The sequence below is a fragment of the Giraffa tippelskirchi genome, chromosome 10 (assembly GCF_054371585.1).
Source record: "Giraffa tippelskirchi isolate mGirTip1 chromosome 10, T2T-mGirTip1v1.2.pri, whole genome shotgun sequence".
Taxonomy (NCBI): Eukaryota; Metazoa; Chordata; class Mammalia; order Artiodactyla; family Giraffidae; genus Giraffa; species Giraffa tippelskirchi.
In genome coordinates, this window is record NC_137284.1 from 149739670 (window position 1) to 149757905 (window position 18236).

Here is an 18236-nt window from a genome sequence, read left to right on the forward strand (position 1 = left end):
CCCTTCTATTTGCCATGAAGTGATGGGACCAGATGCCATGATCTTAGTTTTTTGAATGTTGAGTTTCAAGCCAGCCCTTTCACTCTCTTTTACCATCATTAAGAGACTCTTTAGTTCCTCTTCACTCTCTGCCATTAGAGTGGTAATTCTCTTAACTATTGCAGAGTATTGCATAATATATCATATTAAGGATACTCTGGACCAATGTTCCCTTTTTATAAAAATATTGGAGAATGCCCCCATACTGACCTGAAATGAAATTCATAAATAATATGTTATATAATATGTGATTAAAAATCAACATAATGTTCTAACTGTAATAAAAGGATACAAAGAAAAACAGTGTATAATGAATTAACATATACTTTGATATACAAATGACTTGGGCACACTGAAGCAGATGACATGATCAAGTAGACAGATGCTGTACCTCTTTATAGACTCAAGTGAGTGCTACAGTCCCCAGTGCAGACAGATTTGGGTGTGATTTGTTGCTAAATTAAATACCCTGGATGACATTGCCAATGACTTCATAATTTTTCTGAGATGATGAACAACTCATGGTAAAGATTCAAACTAAACAAAGTTACAGTGTGTCTCAGTTTATTTGGTGGTTCCATTCTTAGAAATCATCATATATTAAAATTGTGCAAAAATTGATTTGTGTTTATATGTAGTGGAGTTAAGGTTTTGGCTCAGATGTTTTTCACCAACAAGACTGTGGCAGGACACCCAGAATCCTTGGTGGATAGGGAAAATTCTTCATTGCGTGAGATACGTTGTGGCCCCCAACCAATATGTACCCTTAGTAACCCCAAAGATCACGACAGTCAACACCTGCATAAATCTCCTAAACATCTCCTGGGGGGATGGCACTGAGAATCAGTGATTTAATGGAGACATTTATGCTTTTATTTTTTCCTCTAGGTTTTTGCTATTATAAACAAAGTAATAATAAAGAGTATCCTTATATTTTCAGTCTTGTGCATATGTCAGAACAGGTTTTCCCAGAAATAAAAATCCCCAAGTCATTTCAACTGAGGTGCCCTCACAGGTTGGCTGGAGTGTGAAGTGTGACTTCTCTGCAGGATGGCTCTTTCTGTTCTACTTTTTCTCCGTCCCAGGGAACTCCTGGCCTGGGTCAGAGCTGGTTCTCATTCACTGAGAAAATGCGGAGCCATGGCTTCCCCTCCATCTCTGGAAAGACAGCCCTCCTCTGGATCAGCTGCTCTTACCTGTCCTTCTTTTTTTTAAAAAATAATTTTATTTATTTATTTTTGGATGTGCTGGGTCCTTGTTGCTGCGTGCGGGCTTTCTCTAGTTGTGGCAAGAGGTGGCTGCTCTTCGTTGCAGCGTGCAGCCTTCTTATTGCAGTGGCTTCTCTTGTTCCTGAGCACAGGCTCTTGGATGTGTGGGCTTCAGTAGTTGCAGCATGCAGGCTCGGTAGTTGCGGCTCTCAGGCTTAGTTGCTCCTGGGCATGTGGGATCTTCCCAGACCAGGGCTCAAATCTGTGTACTCTGCATTGGCAGGTGGATTCCCATCTACTATAGTGTCAGGGAAGTCCTCTTTCCTGTCCTTCTAACAAAGGCGGCACCTTCATGATTTCCCAGAGTTCGCCCCACTCTCCCCACATATCAGATTCAGAATATGAACAGAGTTTGTTATTATCAGATTGATTTCTGGATGAATTTGATTTCTTCATTGTGCATATTGTTGCTGATGAGTCGCTGTAAGGCATTTCTTGGAGAGAGGGCTAAGTTGGACATTTTTCCAGAGAGACTGATGGAAAAGAAAGAGGTAAAAAGTTCTCCCACAGTGGCTGGGAAAGAGAGAGAAGAGTCAGGAACATGGACTCTCAGGCTGGCAGAGAACTTTGAGGACAGTTCGTCTGAGTCTTTGATGTCCATTCCACGAGAGAGACCCCTTAGGAAGCCTCAGATGAAGCAGGTGCTGCTGAATGTTCTGAGGGAAAGCAGCAGTTTCAGAACCTTACAAAAAAGATCGTGAAAGATTTGAGATTTGTTCTTTAGTAAGAAGCATAAAAGGCTTTTTATTTATTTACTTACTTTAATGAAGAAAGGCACTGGAACAGGGAAGTTGTGAAAATAGGTTTCCCTTCAGAAAAGGACAACAGTAGAGAACTTGAGTTTGCATTCTGTTTCTGTTGTTTTGTCTGCTTCCTCATTTGTGGGTTGTGCTTGTTTTCCTAAATAACTAATATGCAGGCCTCAGCAATGGACAACATATATTTATGTATATTGCCTGGTCTGAAATTCACAAACTTGCTGAGTATGTATTGTTAAATTGTACACGCTGAGGTTGAAAGCGAGGAGGAGATTTAATCCAACGTTACATGTTGAGAAAATGACAGAAGTAAAATCAAGCCCAGGTCTTCTGAAACTTAATTATGTGCCCTTTACAAGAAACTGGCTCTATGTTAATTTAACTTGTAGAATGTTAAGATGAGCATTTATTTTTGTAACTTTCTTTGGAATGTCATGATATTTTCTTAGATTCTCTCTAATGTTTGGGCATATTTATTCAGTGCCCAAATAAGAAATATTATGGAGAAGAGAGACAGGGAGATGACAAAGCACTTGTTAGTTACTCCAAACAGCAATCTTGATTCAGAAATTTGAGATTCAGTCACTGAAAAATGGCAAGTAGGTAGAACTGGTTTCTTTTGGCCCCACTGGGCAATGGAAAACACTGTCAAGCAACGTGGCTTTCTGATTTTCCATCCAGGGTAAAGGCAGAGTTATAGGAGCGTCATAATATTTTCCTGAGGGGGGAAAAAAACAACAAAGGCATAGACAGTGTATCTAATAATAAAGAGCAAAATCTGGAGCACATATGGCATCCTTAAATAAGATTAAATGAGAAAACGCTGTATGCAAACGTGCTTAGCTTAATGCCAGCCACAAATTAGGTTTTCAATGAATGTTGGTTCAATCTGAGGTTATATTGCTTTCCTAGAATTCCCTACTTAATAATCTGTGAATTAGAAAAATATTTCTCTCCTCTTTTTTTTTTGGCCTCACAGCTTGCAGGATCTTAGTTCTGAAACCTCACCCTTGGCAGTGAAAGCAAGAGTCCTAACTATTGGACCACTAAGGAATTCCCTCTCCTCTTAGTTTTATTACTGGTCAGATGGGGAAAAACTATCTAATCCAGTAACCTACCTGCCTGGGAGGCCAGTGCCCATTCCCTACTGGTTCTGCACTCACCTAGTCTTCCTGCCACCATCCTGCAATCCTTCCCTATGTTTACCCAGTTGGAAGCTATCATGGCTGCCAGCTGAAATCCCTTGTTTTCCTTCATTTCTGCAGATGCAGACAAAGTGATGGGAATTTTCTGTGGGGATTGTCAGGAGGAGCTGGAAAATTGGGAATGCCTTTTATCTTCCAGTTTTATTGAGATATAATTTGTGCACAGCACTGTATTAATATGTGTTTAAGGTATACAGCATAATGTTTTGACATACAAACATCATGAAGTGGTTATCACATTAAGTTTAGTGACCATCTGTCATCTTATATAGATACAAAATTAAAGAAATAGAGAAATTTTTTTCCTTGTGGTGAGAACTCTTAGGATTTACTCTCTTAACTTTCATATATAACATACTGCAGAGTTAATTGTATTTATCATGTTGTACTTTATATCCCTAGCATTTGTTTAGCTTATCACTGGAAGTCTGTACCTTTCAACCACTTCTGGTAACTACTTCTGATCTCTTCTTCTATGAGTTTGTTTTTGAACTAGAATTGACTTACGACACTGGGTTAGTTCCTGGTACACAACATAGTAATGCAATATATCTATACATTTCAAAATGATCACCATGATAAGTCTAGTTACCATGTGTCACTACACAAAGATATTATATAATTATTGACTATATTCCCCTCACTGTACATTTCATACCTGTGATTTTGTAATTGGAAGTTTGTACCTATTAACCCTCTCTCACCTATTTCCCGATCCCCACCAACAATCACATATTTGTTCTCTGTACTTATGACTTTTGTTTTCGCTTTGTTATGTTTGTTTATTTGTTTTTGGCTTTTTAGATTCTATACACAAGTGAAATCATACAATGTTTGTCTTTCTCTGAGTTAGTTCACTTAGCGTGATACTCTCTAGGCCCATCCATGTTGTTGCAAATGGCAGCATTCTGTTTTATTTTTGCTGTACTGGATCTTTGTTGTTGTACTTGAGCTTCCTCTAGTTGTGGCAAGGTGGAGCTAATCTTCATTGTGGTGTTTGGGCTTCTCGCTGCAGTGGCTTCTCTTGTAGACCATGGGCTCTAGAGCTCACAGACTTAGCTGCCCCATGGCATGTGGAGTCTTCCCAGACCAGGGATTGAACCCGTGTCCCCTGCATTGGCAGATGGATTCTTAACCACTGAACTACCAGGGAAGTCTGCAACATTTTTTTGATGACTGAGTAATATTCCACTGGATATATCACATTTTCTTCTTTCTTTATCTGTTCATCCTTTGATGGGCACTTTGGTTGCTTTCATATCTTGGCTATGCTTTTTAAAAAACTCTTTCCCTTCTCCATTGAGTTTAAGAGGAACTATGTGAGCTTCCATATCATGTGGGAACACACTGGAAGAACACAGTGTGTTCTTGCCTCTTTATTTTATCCCCCAATTCCCACTAATGGTGGTATATAGGTCAGTACATTTTGGCCTCATCCCAAGAAGTGTTTCACAGTCTCTGCCACCAACACTCCCTTCACCCTGCGCCTCCAGGAAGTTGAATGATGCTGAATGGTGGAGGTGGGGGTGTTCGATGATACGAGGAGGCACAAGATGGAAGGGGGTTGGACAGAAAAAAATCAGGAGAAAAATCACCATTTGAAAAATGGAAATCTTAGATTATGATTTTTTGAAGCAAAATGATTAAGCCATTTTAGAAACATGACTCATATTGACTTCTACCCTTTCTGCCTCCAAAAGATTATGAAAAACACATACTTGGAAGATTTTAATAAAATTATGAGTAATATTAGATCATTTTAATTCCTGTTTATGGAGGACAGCAGTCCAATACTTAATTGCAAGAGGAAAATGAATCCGTGCCTCTAAGAGGCACTGCCATTTACAAAAACCAAGGAAGAATCACTGGCTGTTTTAGTTTATAGCCTTCTACTTATTGTGTTTTCTCACTTTTCCTTAAAATTTCATCAAAATAGTGTGTCTCATTTAAAGAGGCAGATTTCTACCAATTTGTTTTGAAAAATAGTGGTTATTGCTCCCATCTTCTTCCATTCCCCCTTTCCCAAGGCAACTACTTTCACTTCCTTTCACATGTGTGCGTATATGTGTTTATGTGTGTGTTTCTGTCCTTGTCTCTAAACTAAATGTTTGCATTGCTACTTTTGATTTTTCAGTCGCAGGCATTCATTCCACTATGGAATGCCTTCTTTTCTTCATTTCCATGGCAGACCCTTTCATCCCACTTTTCAATATAATTTGTGATGTTGGCTAGATTAGTTTTCAGTGTTTGAAATATTATGACTGTGACATGATAAGAAATACATATTTGGTCCCTGCCTGCAGTTCCTGACACAGGATTCCTAAACCCTGTAACAGGGTTCCTAAACTTTATAATTTCCTGAGTGTTAGGGGTGCTAGGAGCATCTTTTGTTCTCATATATGGTCTTTGATCCCAATTCCTGACAAGGGAGTTTCTAAGATCCTTGGCATCTCTGGAGTGATAGGAGTGACTCTCTATGCTAATGAGAATGGTCAGGTGCACCAGCTTCAGGATGGAGTTGGTCACCAGAAAGACCCAGGCTTGATTAGAAGACTGGAATTTTCAGCTCCATCTCCAGCCTCAGGGAGGGAAGAGGGGCTGAAGATCGAGTTAAACACCAGTGGTCAAAGATTTAATCCATCTTACCCACATAAAGGGATTCTTAGGTGACACAAGGGTAAAGAATCCATCTGCCAATGCAGGAGATGCAAGAGACGAGGGTTTGATCTCTGAGTCAGGAAGATCCTCTGGAGAAGGAAATGGTAATCCATTCCAGTGGTCTTGCCTGGAAAATTCCATGGACAGAGGAGCCTGGTGGGCTACAGTCCACGAGGTTGTGAAGACTTGGACATGACTAAGCACGCATGAACCCACATTAGAGAACCTCCATAAAAACCCTAAATGGGGATTCGGAGGTTATCTGGTTGGTGAACACATCCGTGTGCTGGCACAATGCGGAACTACACTCAGAAGCTGTCTGCATCTCGCCTTGTTAAGAGGAAACAGGTCTCGAATGGAGTCATTGTGTTAAGGCCCTATATCAGCAAACCAAGACTTCAGTACCTAACCTAACCACAGTTACAACCTCTCCCAGAAATGTAACCTCTAACCAGTCAACCTGGAATCACCTGGTCAACAATAATGAGATATTCCACTGGATGGGCCCCTTGTGTTTCCCTTAGGAGGGCAACTTTGCCTGAAACAATGCATTCTTTTTGTTAATAATTTTGCTTTTTTCCTTCTCCTTTCCTCTTTTAGAAACCTTTGCTTTTCTATAGCTGGGTGGAACTTTCTTCTACTGCTGGAATAGATGGCATGCTGTTTGATTCATTGTTCAAGAAAATATTCAATTTTTTGAGTTTTTTCAAAGAACTTTTAAATTATTCAATTAGATCTTAAATTTTACTCTGATGAATTTTGTTTTTCTAACAGTCCTATGTAGCTTTTCGACTAGCTGTTCGTCTGAATCCTTTATAATGAACCCATAAATGTAAGTTAACTGTTCCCTTAAGTTCTGTGAGCTGTTACAGCAAATTTCTTGGTGGCTCAGCTGTATAGAATACACCTGCAATGCAGGAGTCATGGGTTTGATCCCTAGGTCGGGAAGATCCCCTGGAGGATGAAATGGCACCTACTCCAGTATTCTTGCTGGGAAAATTCCATGAAGAGGAGCCTAGCGGGCTACAGTCCATGGGGTTACGAAGAGTTGGACATGATTGAGTGACTGAGCACACAGTAAGCCTGAAGTGGTGGTGTGGGAACCCCTAGCTTATAGCTGGTTGGTCAGAAGTACAGATGACAAGTGAGGAGCAATCTTGTGGGACTAAACCCTTAATCTGTGTCTCTGCACTAGCTTCAGGTAGTCCCTGTCAGAATTCAACTGTAAGATCTCCAGATGATGACTGGGGATGGGAAAACTGGTTGGTATGAGACCCTCTCTAACCACCCCACCGCCTCAATTTGGTGTCAGAAGTGTGGTGAGTGGAGAAACTTGTTTTCTTTTCATGTTTATGTAAACGTTATCTATGATGGAACCATGTATTAAACAATATTTTTTTCCTCTGGCTTTGTGCTCAGCTAGTAATTGCGTTGTTTTGTTTGCTTTTGCTCTCAAACTCTTTATCAGTGGTTTAAATCTTTCTCAACAATTTTGGACTCATCAGATATTCCAAGATTTTATTTGTCTGAGACAGTCTTTCCTGGAGCCTCATGTCCTGCTTCTAAATGAATGTGTCCCCATGCCTGGTGCATCTCCATTCGTTTTGAGATCTGTCTTCATTCATCCTAGTGACTCCTTTATGTCTCTCTTATTTCAGATCTTGCATTGTCTGTACCCCGTGTCTTCTTTTACCATAATGAGCTCACTCGCTCTGGAAGGGTAGTTCCCATAGAAAGTAAATTTTTATTGAGACTTGGCTTCTCAGAATGGTCTTTATTTCGCCCTTGCACTTGAATATCCAGATAGAGAACCTAGGTTAGAGACAATTCTTGCATTGCTTTCTATCTTAAAAAATTCCTTTCAAGAAGACTAAAATCACTCAATTTCTAATATTCTGGATTTGGTGTTCTCTTCCCTCTTTAAAGCACGTAGGATCGTCTCAGTATTCTGAAATTTTATCATGATGTGCTAGATACTTGGTGGATCCTTTAATATGAAGATCCATATTCTTTAGTTCTGGGAATTTCTCTTCACTTATTTTGTTGATGGTTTTCTGCCCTCCATTTATTATTTCTCTCTCTCTCTTTTTTTTTTTTTTTAAGAATTCCTATTACTTGGGCACTGGATATTGTGGACTGGTGTTCTCTTGTTTTTCAGCTACATATTTTTTTGGCTGTACTTTCTGAGATACTTCATAGATTGTATTTTCCAGCTCTTCTACTGAGTTTTAAATTTCAGATGTGCTTTTGATTAAAAAGAGCTCTATTTTTGAAAAATTTGAGTGTTTCTTTTAAACAACATTGCATTATTTTATGTGGTTTTGTCATTTTCTTTTAATTCTCTGGGAATATTGATATTGGGGAGTGGAGGGAGGGTTATCTTACTTTGTTGTTTTCTCCAAGTAGCTGTTTTATTTCTTTGTTTTGGTTTTATCTTCCATCTTTTCCCAGATGTCCCAAACTCCTCATTGTCTTCTCTGTTGAATAAGGGATAGAGAGGTTGGTTGGGAACCAAGCTCATGAATGGGACTTGCTGATTTTCACTGTAAAGTAAGTAGTATTTGTCTACCAAATTTTCCAGCTTTTGATATACCTTTGCCTCATATGTATTTGGTATACACCCAGCTCAGAGATCCTGTTTCATTCTCTCCAGAGAATACACCTCCAGTGTTTTCCTGAGATAGGCAGGAGCGGTTGCCCAGTTATACCAAAGGGGAGAAGAGATCTCAGAATCTGAACCTTAATTGATTTTTTTTGCTAATTTTCGCCATTTTTCTTTGATGGTTCCTGGTACTAAATATCCTGAGTAAAAGATTATTTCTTGACTTTTCCTTCTGCCTACACAGGGTTCAATTTCCTCAGCTCTGCTCTATTTTACCACTCTTCCATCCACACTCTTTCCAGCCTCTCAAATGTTTGTGCTGTCATTATGAGTTGGTGCCTTGAAAATAATTTTTTAACAATTCTCCTACAGTCAATTTAGAAGAGTTTTGGAAGGAAGTGAAAGATGATGTGTTGACTCCATCTGTCTTTTTCCTTTCAGTAACTTTTGGTCTAGAACTGTAGTTTCAAATTTGTTTTTTTCAGTGGAGTTCTGTCTCCAAAATGAGAAACTGTGCCTCTACTTTCTCGCTTCTCCTTTCCCCTTTCACTGCTCTCTGGGGCCCATGGGAGGCATTGCTTGTAAACCACAGATTACAAGTTGTTGAAAATGATTTCTCTCTCCAGTAGACATTTGAGTGAAGCTTATGGCAGTATGGAAGGAGCATTGATTTATTCCTTAAGAGATTAGTTGTATTGATTCCAATTTGCTCAAATGGTGGAAGACAGAAAGAAATATTCAAAAATTTTTGACTTGGAATAAAATTGGACTCTGCACCTCCTTGTGGGCTAAACTCATCATCATAAAAACAACTTTAAAATGTTATTTTTATTTGAAAGGAAACTGTGCAAATTTATCTATATATTAAGCAATGTTTAACTTGCTTATGAATGTGAAAGTTGTTCAATTGTGTCCGACTCTTTGCAACCCCGTGGAGTAGTCCATGGAATTCTCCAGGCCAGAATGCCGGAGTGGGTAGCCTTTCCCTTTTCCAGGGGATCTTTCCAATCTAGGGATTGAACCCAGGTCTCCCACATTGCAGGCAGATTCTTTACCAGCTGAGCCAAAAGGGAAGGCCGAGAACACTGGAGTGAGTAGCTTATGCCTTCTCCAGTGGATCTTCCTGATCCAGGAATCAAACCAGGGTCTCCTGCATTGCAGGCAGATTCTTTACCAACTGAGCTATCAGGGAAGCCCAATTTGCTTATGCTGCTGCTGCTGCTAAGTCACTTCAATTGTGTCCGACTCTGCGACCCCATAGACGGCAGCCCACCAGGCTCTGCCGTCCCTGGGATTCTCCAGGCACGAACACTGGAGTGGGTTGCCATTTCCTTCTCTAGTGCATGAAAGGGAAAAGTGCAAGTGAAGTCGCTCAGTCGTGTCCGTCTCTTAACGACCCTATGGACTGCTTATACCTTTTGTTAATTGAGGATGTTGGAAATTCCCAAATTACATTCAGAGAGCTAAAATGCTGTTTCATACTGGATTGCTATCAGATCCAATGTTTTATCCAAAATTATTTCCCTAAATAGAAGAGTAAAAGGAAGGCTGTAGGGTCAGAAAATTAGAGCTTATTGTGTATGAACAGCATTAAAACCATGCATGATTTAGCTTCATATTTATGTGCAGTCTCATTAAAAGCATTGCTGTTTTCTTCCTTTTCCACCCTTCTGTGGCATAGACCATCAATTACCTGATGAGACTATGGAAGAATATGGGAGTTTTTGCACACTGAGTCATTCAAAGGTCCAGTGGGGAAAGGACACCAAGATTTACAAAACTTGCCAAATAAAATGTGTATTTTCCCATGTCTCTAAGATGATGACTCAATGACTATTTGAATGTAATAAGAAAAAATAAAAAATATATAAGCTAATGAACAGAAACCAAAAAAACTCCTTTACAAGTGTAGACCACCAAAATGAAAGAAGTGCAAATAGATCTTTTCAGAATCACCTATTTGGAATCTGACCTTCCAACATTACTGGTTTGACACTAGCATCATTTCACAGAAGACTCTGGCATCATCTTAAAAAAAATATTGACAACTGTGCTACAAGAAAGGATTTTTAAGTTTCATTTGCAAGCAAGACACTTTTAGAAGGAAGAAACATGACCAGAACTCTTATGAGAAACACTTGGTATTTTGATTACTTTTGTGTATTGGAAAGGTTCTCAAAAACAACTTGAAGTGTTGCTCTACCTGTGGCCTCTTTTGGAGGCAGACCGTGAATGGGATGTCGATTCAAAATTATTCACAACCTAGTGACGGACAGTGAAGCCTGGCGTGCTGCAGTCCATGGGGTCGTAAAGAGTTGGACACAACTGAGAGACTGAACAACAGCAACCTACAAGTTGAGAGTTATGCTTTATTAGGTGGGAGTTTTTAGACTTCACGCCTGGGAGGCAGCTGAGAGAGCTGCTGTGAGGAGAGGGGTGGGGGCAGGGTATATAGGGGTTCTGTAACAAAGGGCAGGTAGTTTGAACATGGAAAGGTTATTGTTAAAGAAAATAAAATATCTCAAGCTAAGGAATTTAACGCTTTTCTATACATGGGAAGATGCAAGAGTCTGGGCTCGCTGAAATCATTCCTTTCATTCGCACCTCAGCTATCCGGGTTCAGTATCCTGTGTTTTTCATATCCTAAGTTTCCTCAGGCCTCCTTGTAAGGAGTGGCTGCAGTCTGATCACTGCTAGATGGCAGGTATTCTTTTCCTTCCTGAGTTTCTCAGGGCTCGCCAGCTCATTATCGGTTGGTGGCTGTAATCGTTGATGACAGTGACATCCTTTGTTCACTGATGTGGTAGGCGGTATTCCATTTACTGGGGACATGGGACCTTTCTAAGACATGTCTGGTGGAGCACTGAGAGGTGGATGAGTAGGAACCTGAAGAATGGTATCCTTTCAACCTTCTTATAGAAGAGTATCGAAATGGGAGAAAACATTCACTTTATGCAGAGTCTTTAATGTAGAAAAGGAGAAGTCTTGGGAACGCATAAGCTTTTTTTGACAAAGCATAAGCTTTGATGACTGTGCAAGTCACATGAAGGTTGCCTGTGAAAGAAAGCACAGGGAACACTTGGTTACATGTGACCGCAACAGGGTGTGTGTGCCATGGCCTCAACTTGCTTCTTGATGACATCATGAAGCTGGCCTTTCACCAAAGGACTCAGAGAAGAGCCAAAATGTTATGAAACATGCAGAAACCACTCATTGCTGCTGTCTTTGAGGAAAACCGGCAAAGAACTAAATCAAGTTACTGAAGTTGTGTTGCAAAACCATTGATCAGATTGGATGATCTGCTCTTTGTCTTCTGAGAAGAATGAAGCAGCTCTTCAAGCAAGTGCCATAATCTCTTTTTTCCCCCCGAAGTCTCCACTATAAATAGTTAACCTTGGCTTTATTTACTTTAAATCTTTTACACATAGACCACTCCCCTGTGGAATCTTGAGTGAGACTATGTAAAGTGGGAAGCAAGGCTATTAGCTATGAGTTGTCTCAGGGCGGGGAGGGGCAGAAGGACCCTGACTCCAGAATCTTCCCTGCTTCTTCACCTATACCTCTGCTTTCTTGTACCTTCCTCTCTGTTTTAATTTCCCCCCTTTTTGTTTGTCTGTTTTTCACGTTCATAGGCATTCTTGCCTTTTACAACCCACTTTAGCTGGATCTTTTTTAATGGCTACCTGAGCTTGGGTTGGCTGATCTGAACCAATGTCCCTTTGTGTGGCTGGCAGTGGCAAAATGTAACATGTGTGAAGCCACTTTATAAATGGCAAAGTGATGTTCTAACAGGTTGGTTGTTATTATCTTCAGCATTGTTATCCAGTGTGGTTCATCCTACAGACAGCAGTCTCTCCCTGAGGGCTCATTCTGAGCATTGTTCTCAACTCCCCTGACCATCCTACCAGCTCTTGCTCCCCTGGCTCCTACTGTAATGTCCACTCTGGATCTCATCTCCCTGTTGACCTTCTCTGTCTTTCCCTTCTTCTCATTATGATATATCTGCTCCCTCGCATATCCTCAGAGGCTTCTTAGGAAATGATTGATTTTGGTTTTCCAAACACATTGACGCTAAAGTGTTAATGGATAGTAGATTTGATGTTAACATGTCAGAGAAACTCGGGTTTTGAGTCGAGACTCCTTGAACTCCAATGTGGAGCCTGCCAGTGAAATTTTAGGCCACAAGAGCAGTCACTGGAGGGGAAACGGAGCCTCTTCTTAGTGTTCCAAGACTTGTGCATAGAGATGGGTCTTGGAAGGGTCAGGGAAGGTTTGTGGTTATGGGAAGGAAACAGGGATAAGGACATCTTTTAAGGAAAAGTTAGGAAAGAAATAGTATAGTGAGAAAGAAACTGCAAAATATGAATATTCTCTATCACCCTTGGAGCCTCTATTCTGTTACCATTTCCCTACATCTGGCTCTGATAAAAAACCGGCAAATACAGGTTATGCAAACAGACAGGATATCATTGAGCCAGGAGTGATTTGCATGCCAATCGCAGGGAACCTCTTTTCAAATCCTGGAGGACTGATGGGAGTGTGATGGGTGTATGGGAGGAGAGGAGGGGGTGCGGTGATGAGGTTTGCTGGTAGCTCTGCGTTTGCCTGAATCCAAGGAGAGAGCCTCTGAATTTGGTTTCAACAGAGTGGCTTGGCCAGAGAGACTGTGCTTTCCTGTGGATGTACCTGGAGTAGAAGCTGGGTCTGAGGAGAGCCTACCTGGAAAAGATGCCCGCCTCGCCCATGTTGATCTTCAAGGTCATCGTTTTCCTGGAGTCATTGGCTGCCATGCTGCGGAATGGCTTCATAGTTACTGTGTTGAGCGGGGAGTGGGTGCGAAGCCGGACGCTGCCCGCCGGTGACAGGATTGTGGCCTGCCTGGCCGCCTCCCGGTTCTGTCTGCATGGGATGGCCCTCCTGAACAACCTCATGGCCTCTTCTGGCTTTTGTTCCAAAATCTACTATTTCAGCATCCCCTGGGATTTCATCAACTCCCTCAGTTTCTGGTTGACTGCCTGGCTTGCTGTCTTCTACTGCGCGAAGATCTCCCTCTTCTCTCATCCCATCTTCTTCTGGATAAAGTGGAGGATTTCTCGATCGGTTCCCTGGCTGTTGCTGGGCTCCTTGATCTTATCTGGTCTGACTGTCATCTCCTCAGCTGCTGGGAATACAATTCTTGCCCAGATGACTGCTGCCCAGAGTTCCCATGGAAAGGACACCCTGACTGGTAGAATACACGCTGTCTATTTGCACTTTTTTATACCTCATGTAATTCTCATGTGGTCAGTTCCATTCCTGCTGTTCCTGGTGTCCACCCTCTCACTCCTGTTCTCACTGCGCTGGCACCTTGGGCAGATGCGGGACCGCAGACCCAGCCCACATGATCCCAGTACCCGGGCTCACACCATGGCCCTGAAGTCACTTGCCTTCTTCCTCATCTTCTACACCTTGTATTTCCTGTCCCTAGTTATCATTATGTACATCCCAGCCCTCCAGAAATGCTGGCACTGGGCCTGTGAGGTGGTGACCTACCCGGGCAACTGTCTGCACTCCAGCATCTTGGTGCACAGCAGCCCCAAGCTGAGAAAGGCCCCGAAGAAGAGGCTTTGGAGAGCCCTGGACAAGGACCAGTTTGCCTCCAGTTATCAGTATCAATAGCTACTATCACCGAACAAGCCCTGAGCGGCAAGAATTCAGAAGGTTTGGGCGCTGTCTTTCACTTTTTTTCATTTCCCTCTTTCTTCACCACTCTTTCTGGGCCCCATTAATTCCTTTTCCACCCCTCTCTGTTTCTACCATCCCTTCCACTGCTCCTAGTCTCTCATCTGGGTCCTGAACCACCTTGGACTAGGATGGTGACCTCATTTCCACACAGGCCTCTCTCACTCTCTGCACAAGGAACCCTAATAACATTATCCAGTCCGTACTATCTTTACAGAGAACTGTGATGGTGGTCAGTTGTTCTGTGGCCAACCTAAAGGGTTTTTTTTTGTTTTGTTGTTGTTTTGAATGGTGGGTTCCCTGGTAGTTCAGATGTTAAGGTGTCTACCAGCAATGTGGGAGACCTGGGTTCAATCCCTGGGTCAGGAAGATCCCCTGAAGAAAAAAATGGCAACCCACTCCAGTACTCTTGCCTGGAAACTTCCATGGATGGAGGAGCCTGGTGCGCTATAGTCCATGGGGTTGCAAAGAGTCAGACACGACTGAGCAACCTCACTTTCACTTTCACTTGAATGGTGACATAGGTTGACCCACACACATCCACTGCCCTCTTCACCCTTTCTCTGAGCTCAGAGCTCAGTGTCTCTACTGCAGCCTAGGAAACTTCTTTCTGTCTCCCCACAGGCTCTTCCCTGCAGCCTGTGGTCTTGGCCTATCTGGAAATTCCTTCCTTCCTTTCTCTGCCAGTCTTTGCCATTCCTTACTTTTGTGCCCTGCTTAAGACTGGTCCCGCTCATGGAACTTTTTTGAACCATTGAAGTCTGAGGGCATATATGAGTTTTGTGCCACTATAGGTCCTGCCTGTGATTCTCTGTGTTTGCTCTATGTTGAATTAAAGCAAATTGTCTGATGTGGCAAAGCTTTTCAGTCTTGGCCAACAGAAGATAGTAAAGGAAAACAAAGGGAATTTGTTATAGTTCTTAATTTTGAGAGTCTTACTCTTCCTGTCCACTCACTCAGGACGTTGGCCTTGGATGCTGATGTCTAGGATGGTAGTCTATAAATTAGGGTGTTTGCATCCCCGAGTGTGTGCAAAATGATCCACTGAATGTAGAAAGGAAAATGTGACAACTTGAATATATTTTTACTCTCATCTTTTTAATTGCAATTTTGATATGTATTTTATGATGTATTAATACATATGAGCAGAGTATTACAAGCATATAATTAAAATAAATAAATATGCATATGTGGAATTCATGTTCATAGTTTTTTCCAACTGATAGAGTTTCCTATAAAAAAGTTTGGAGATCAAGAGACAAGAAAAGATTTGGAAAAGCACCCCACATGATTAACAGATTTATATGTCCAAGCTAACCAAAACAGGAGTAATAAACAACAGAACAGAAATCATTGCATTTATGGTAAGTTTTCCAACAATCATGGGAAACTGAGACCTCGAGACATTATAATACTAGCTAGAGGCTAAAATACAGTGAGAGGAGAGAGAAAGAGGAGCAAGCAGAGATGAGTTAAGAGAGTGAGGAGTTTTCACTTAGAAGAAGATTAAGGCTTTAAAAGAGAAGATCCCTAAATTGCAGGAGAGGAGTTAAAGGATTTTCCAGAGAGAGGGTGAAGCTGGACACAGGAAACTGGAAAGCTGGGAATACCATCAAGAAATCTTTTCCTTTTTTTAAAAAGCAGCAACATGAGTGAGCTGGGAAAGCAATAGCAAATTGCAGGGACTGAACTTTGGAACTTAAGCCCCAGAGGGCTGAGTAGAGGCAGCAAAGACAGAAGCATCAGCGATGTCACTTGGAACACTGGCTTTCCCTTGGTCAGAGCTCCAGAACTTAAATATCTTGGGTGGGAAGGGGATGGTCGTGCGAGTCCCATGTTCTGCAACATTTTCACAGTCTTTTGAGTCATGCCAGGTCTACTGGGCTTATCTCAGGGGTTTTTTAATTGGTTGTTGTTCTCATCCTCCCTTTCCTAGGCTCTAGCTCATAAGAGCCCATAAACATATGGTGGCTCCATCTTGACCAAGTTCAGTTCAGTTCAGTTGCTCAGTCGTGTCCGACTCTTTGTGACCCCATGAACCGCAGCACACCAGGCCTCCCTGTCCATCACCAACTCCCGGAGTCCACCCAAACCCATGTCCATTGAGTTGATGGTGTCATCCAAGCATCTCATCCTCTGTTGTCCCCTTCTCCTCCTGCCCTTAATCTTTCCCAGCATCAGGGTGTTTTCATATGAGTCACCTCTTCACATCAGGTGGCCAAAGTATTGGAGTTTCAACTTCAAAATCATAGGAATGATCTTGACCAAAGACACAGGCTAATATCTTATCCTGACTTTCAAGACATTCTGGGATCTCTCCCCAGTCTACTTTATCAGCCTGATATGCCACCATTCCCTTATGGAAATCCTCTGCTGTAGCCAAACTTATCCCTGTGCTAGACATACTCACACTTCCACCTCCTTTACTGATGTCATCTCTCTGTGCTTTCAACATACAAGGCACATCTTCGCTCTTCCATAATAAAGGGGCTGTTGCTGCTACTGAATCCCTCTCAGAATTCTTGGGATGGAAATAGGATGACACATACATTTAGAACTGCAGCCTGGGTGTCCTCCTTTTTTATCTTCTGAGAGATAGAACCGAGCTGTTTCCTACTCAGGGAATCTACTCAGGATTCCTACCTCTACCACCCTCATGATCATACATATAAAGACTGCCTGTTAGAATTTCAACGTTCTCAGACTTGACTTCTACCAGATAAGAAAGTTTGAATACGAGAAAGCAAAGTGTAACAAACAGCACAAACAACAAAAGAATCACCATAAAACACAACTGTATATTAAAATACAAATGATTATTCACCCTTTTGGATTAACTTAACCTGCACTTAGTATATATATGCCTAGTAAATGTTTGTGGTTTATGATAAGTGTATGAAAACACTTTCAGGGCAGATACTTATTAATGGCTCATTGTTACAGCCTAGTGCCTTTCACAGGGTTGTTACAATATATTAGAGATGCTTACTAATTGTTGTTAGTCGAATTGAAGAATAACAGTGCATCTTTCTCAGTATATGAGCCATCAAAGATGTAGGAGGCAGATGGGGAAATATGAGTTTTCCATATTGAGAGGTTGGTGGCTGGTCAGACTCCAGAGCTATAAGCTCAAAGTTCGCTTTATTGCTCCACGTTTCAGCAGGAAGCAGCCGAATGCCGCCCAGATGAGTGTGGGTTGGCAGGGTAGGGAGCAGTTGGGAACTCTGTCCCATGCAGTTTTGCGTCTTCTCAGAAAGGCAAAGTGAACGAATTACCTAAGTTCACCTCGGCTTTCCCCAGGAAGACAGTGTTCACTGTAGCAACACTTCTGTGTTTGAGGAACAATTCCACCTGGACCTTTGTCCCAGGTGAACTGGGAACTGGAAAGAGATGCTAGTGATCTGCATTCTGTTCTCTCTTGGTGGGGTTCTGTGCTTGGAACTGGTAGGATATGGTGCTGGTCGGGAGGTGAGTGTACTATCAAATACCCCCTCTCTCTCTCCTGTTACTTGATCGTGAGCCTTCACCCCTGCTGTGTTTGACCCAGAAGAATTTCTACTTGCCTTACTCCCTGTGACATATTAACCTGCTTATGCTCACCTGAGTACGTAAGCACTCACCTGATTGCTTTTTTTTTTTGATTCTTTGGATCTCATTCCTATTGAAAATGTGGCTTTTGCTTACTCCACCTTCCTCTAATTAAACTAGATGTCCAATATTTGGTGCCTTGGACCTCTATTGCATCCATGATGCTTTCCTGAATTCTTCTAGGACTACTTGTCGCACCACTGGATGGACATCATTATAATAACAATTGTCATCATCACCTTACTTATTTGTTATGAATGTGTAGAGATTTATAGTTTACATATACACATCCCTATATATGCATATAATATATTCACGTTTATTTGTGAGCCATATTTTACAGGTGAAGGAAGAGGGTTTCAGAGAGGTTAAATGACCATTCCAGAGATCCATAGAT

General features: G+C 41.7%; 1 protein-coding gene across 1 annotated transcript; it reads left to right on the plus strand.

Annotated features, from left to right (window-relative positions):
* The first annotated feature begins 10936 nt into the window (after positions 1–10936).
* Positions 10937–14188, plus strand: LOC145522506 (taste receptor type 2 member 134-like). Its single transcript, XM_081531184.1, has one exon. The coding sequence runs from the start codon at positions 13259–13261 to the stop codon at positions 14186–14188; it is 930 nt and encodes a 309-aa protein (XP_081387310.1). The 5' UTR covers positions 10937–13258.
* The last annotated feature ends 4048 nt before the right edge of the window (positions 14189–18236 follow it).

Coding starts and splice junctions, on each gene's coding strand:
- LOC145522506 (XM_081531184.1), top strand. CDS start 13,259: ATGCCCGCCTCGCCCATGTTGATCTTCAAGGTCATCGTTTTCCTGGAG.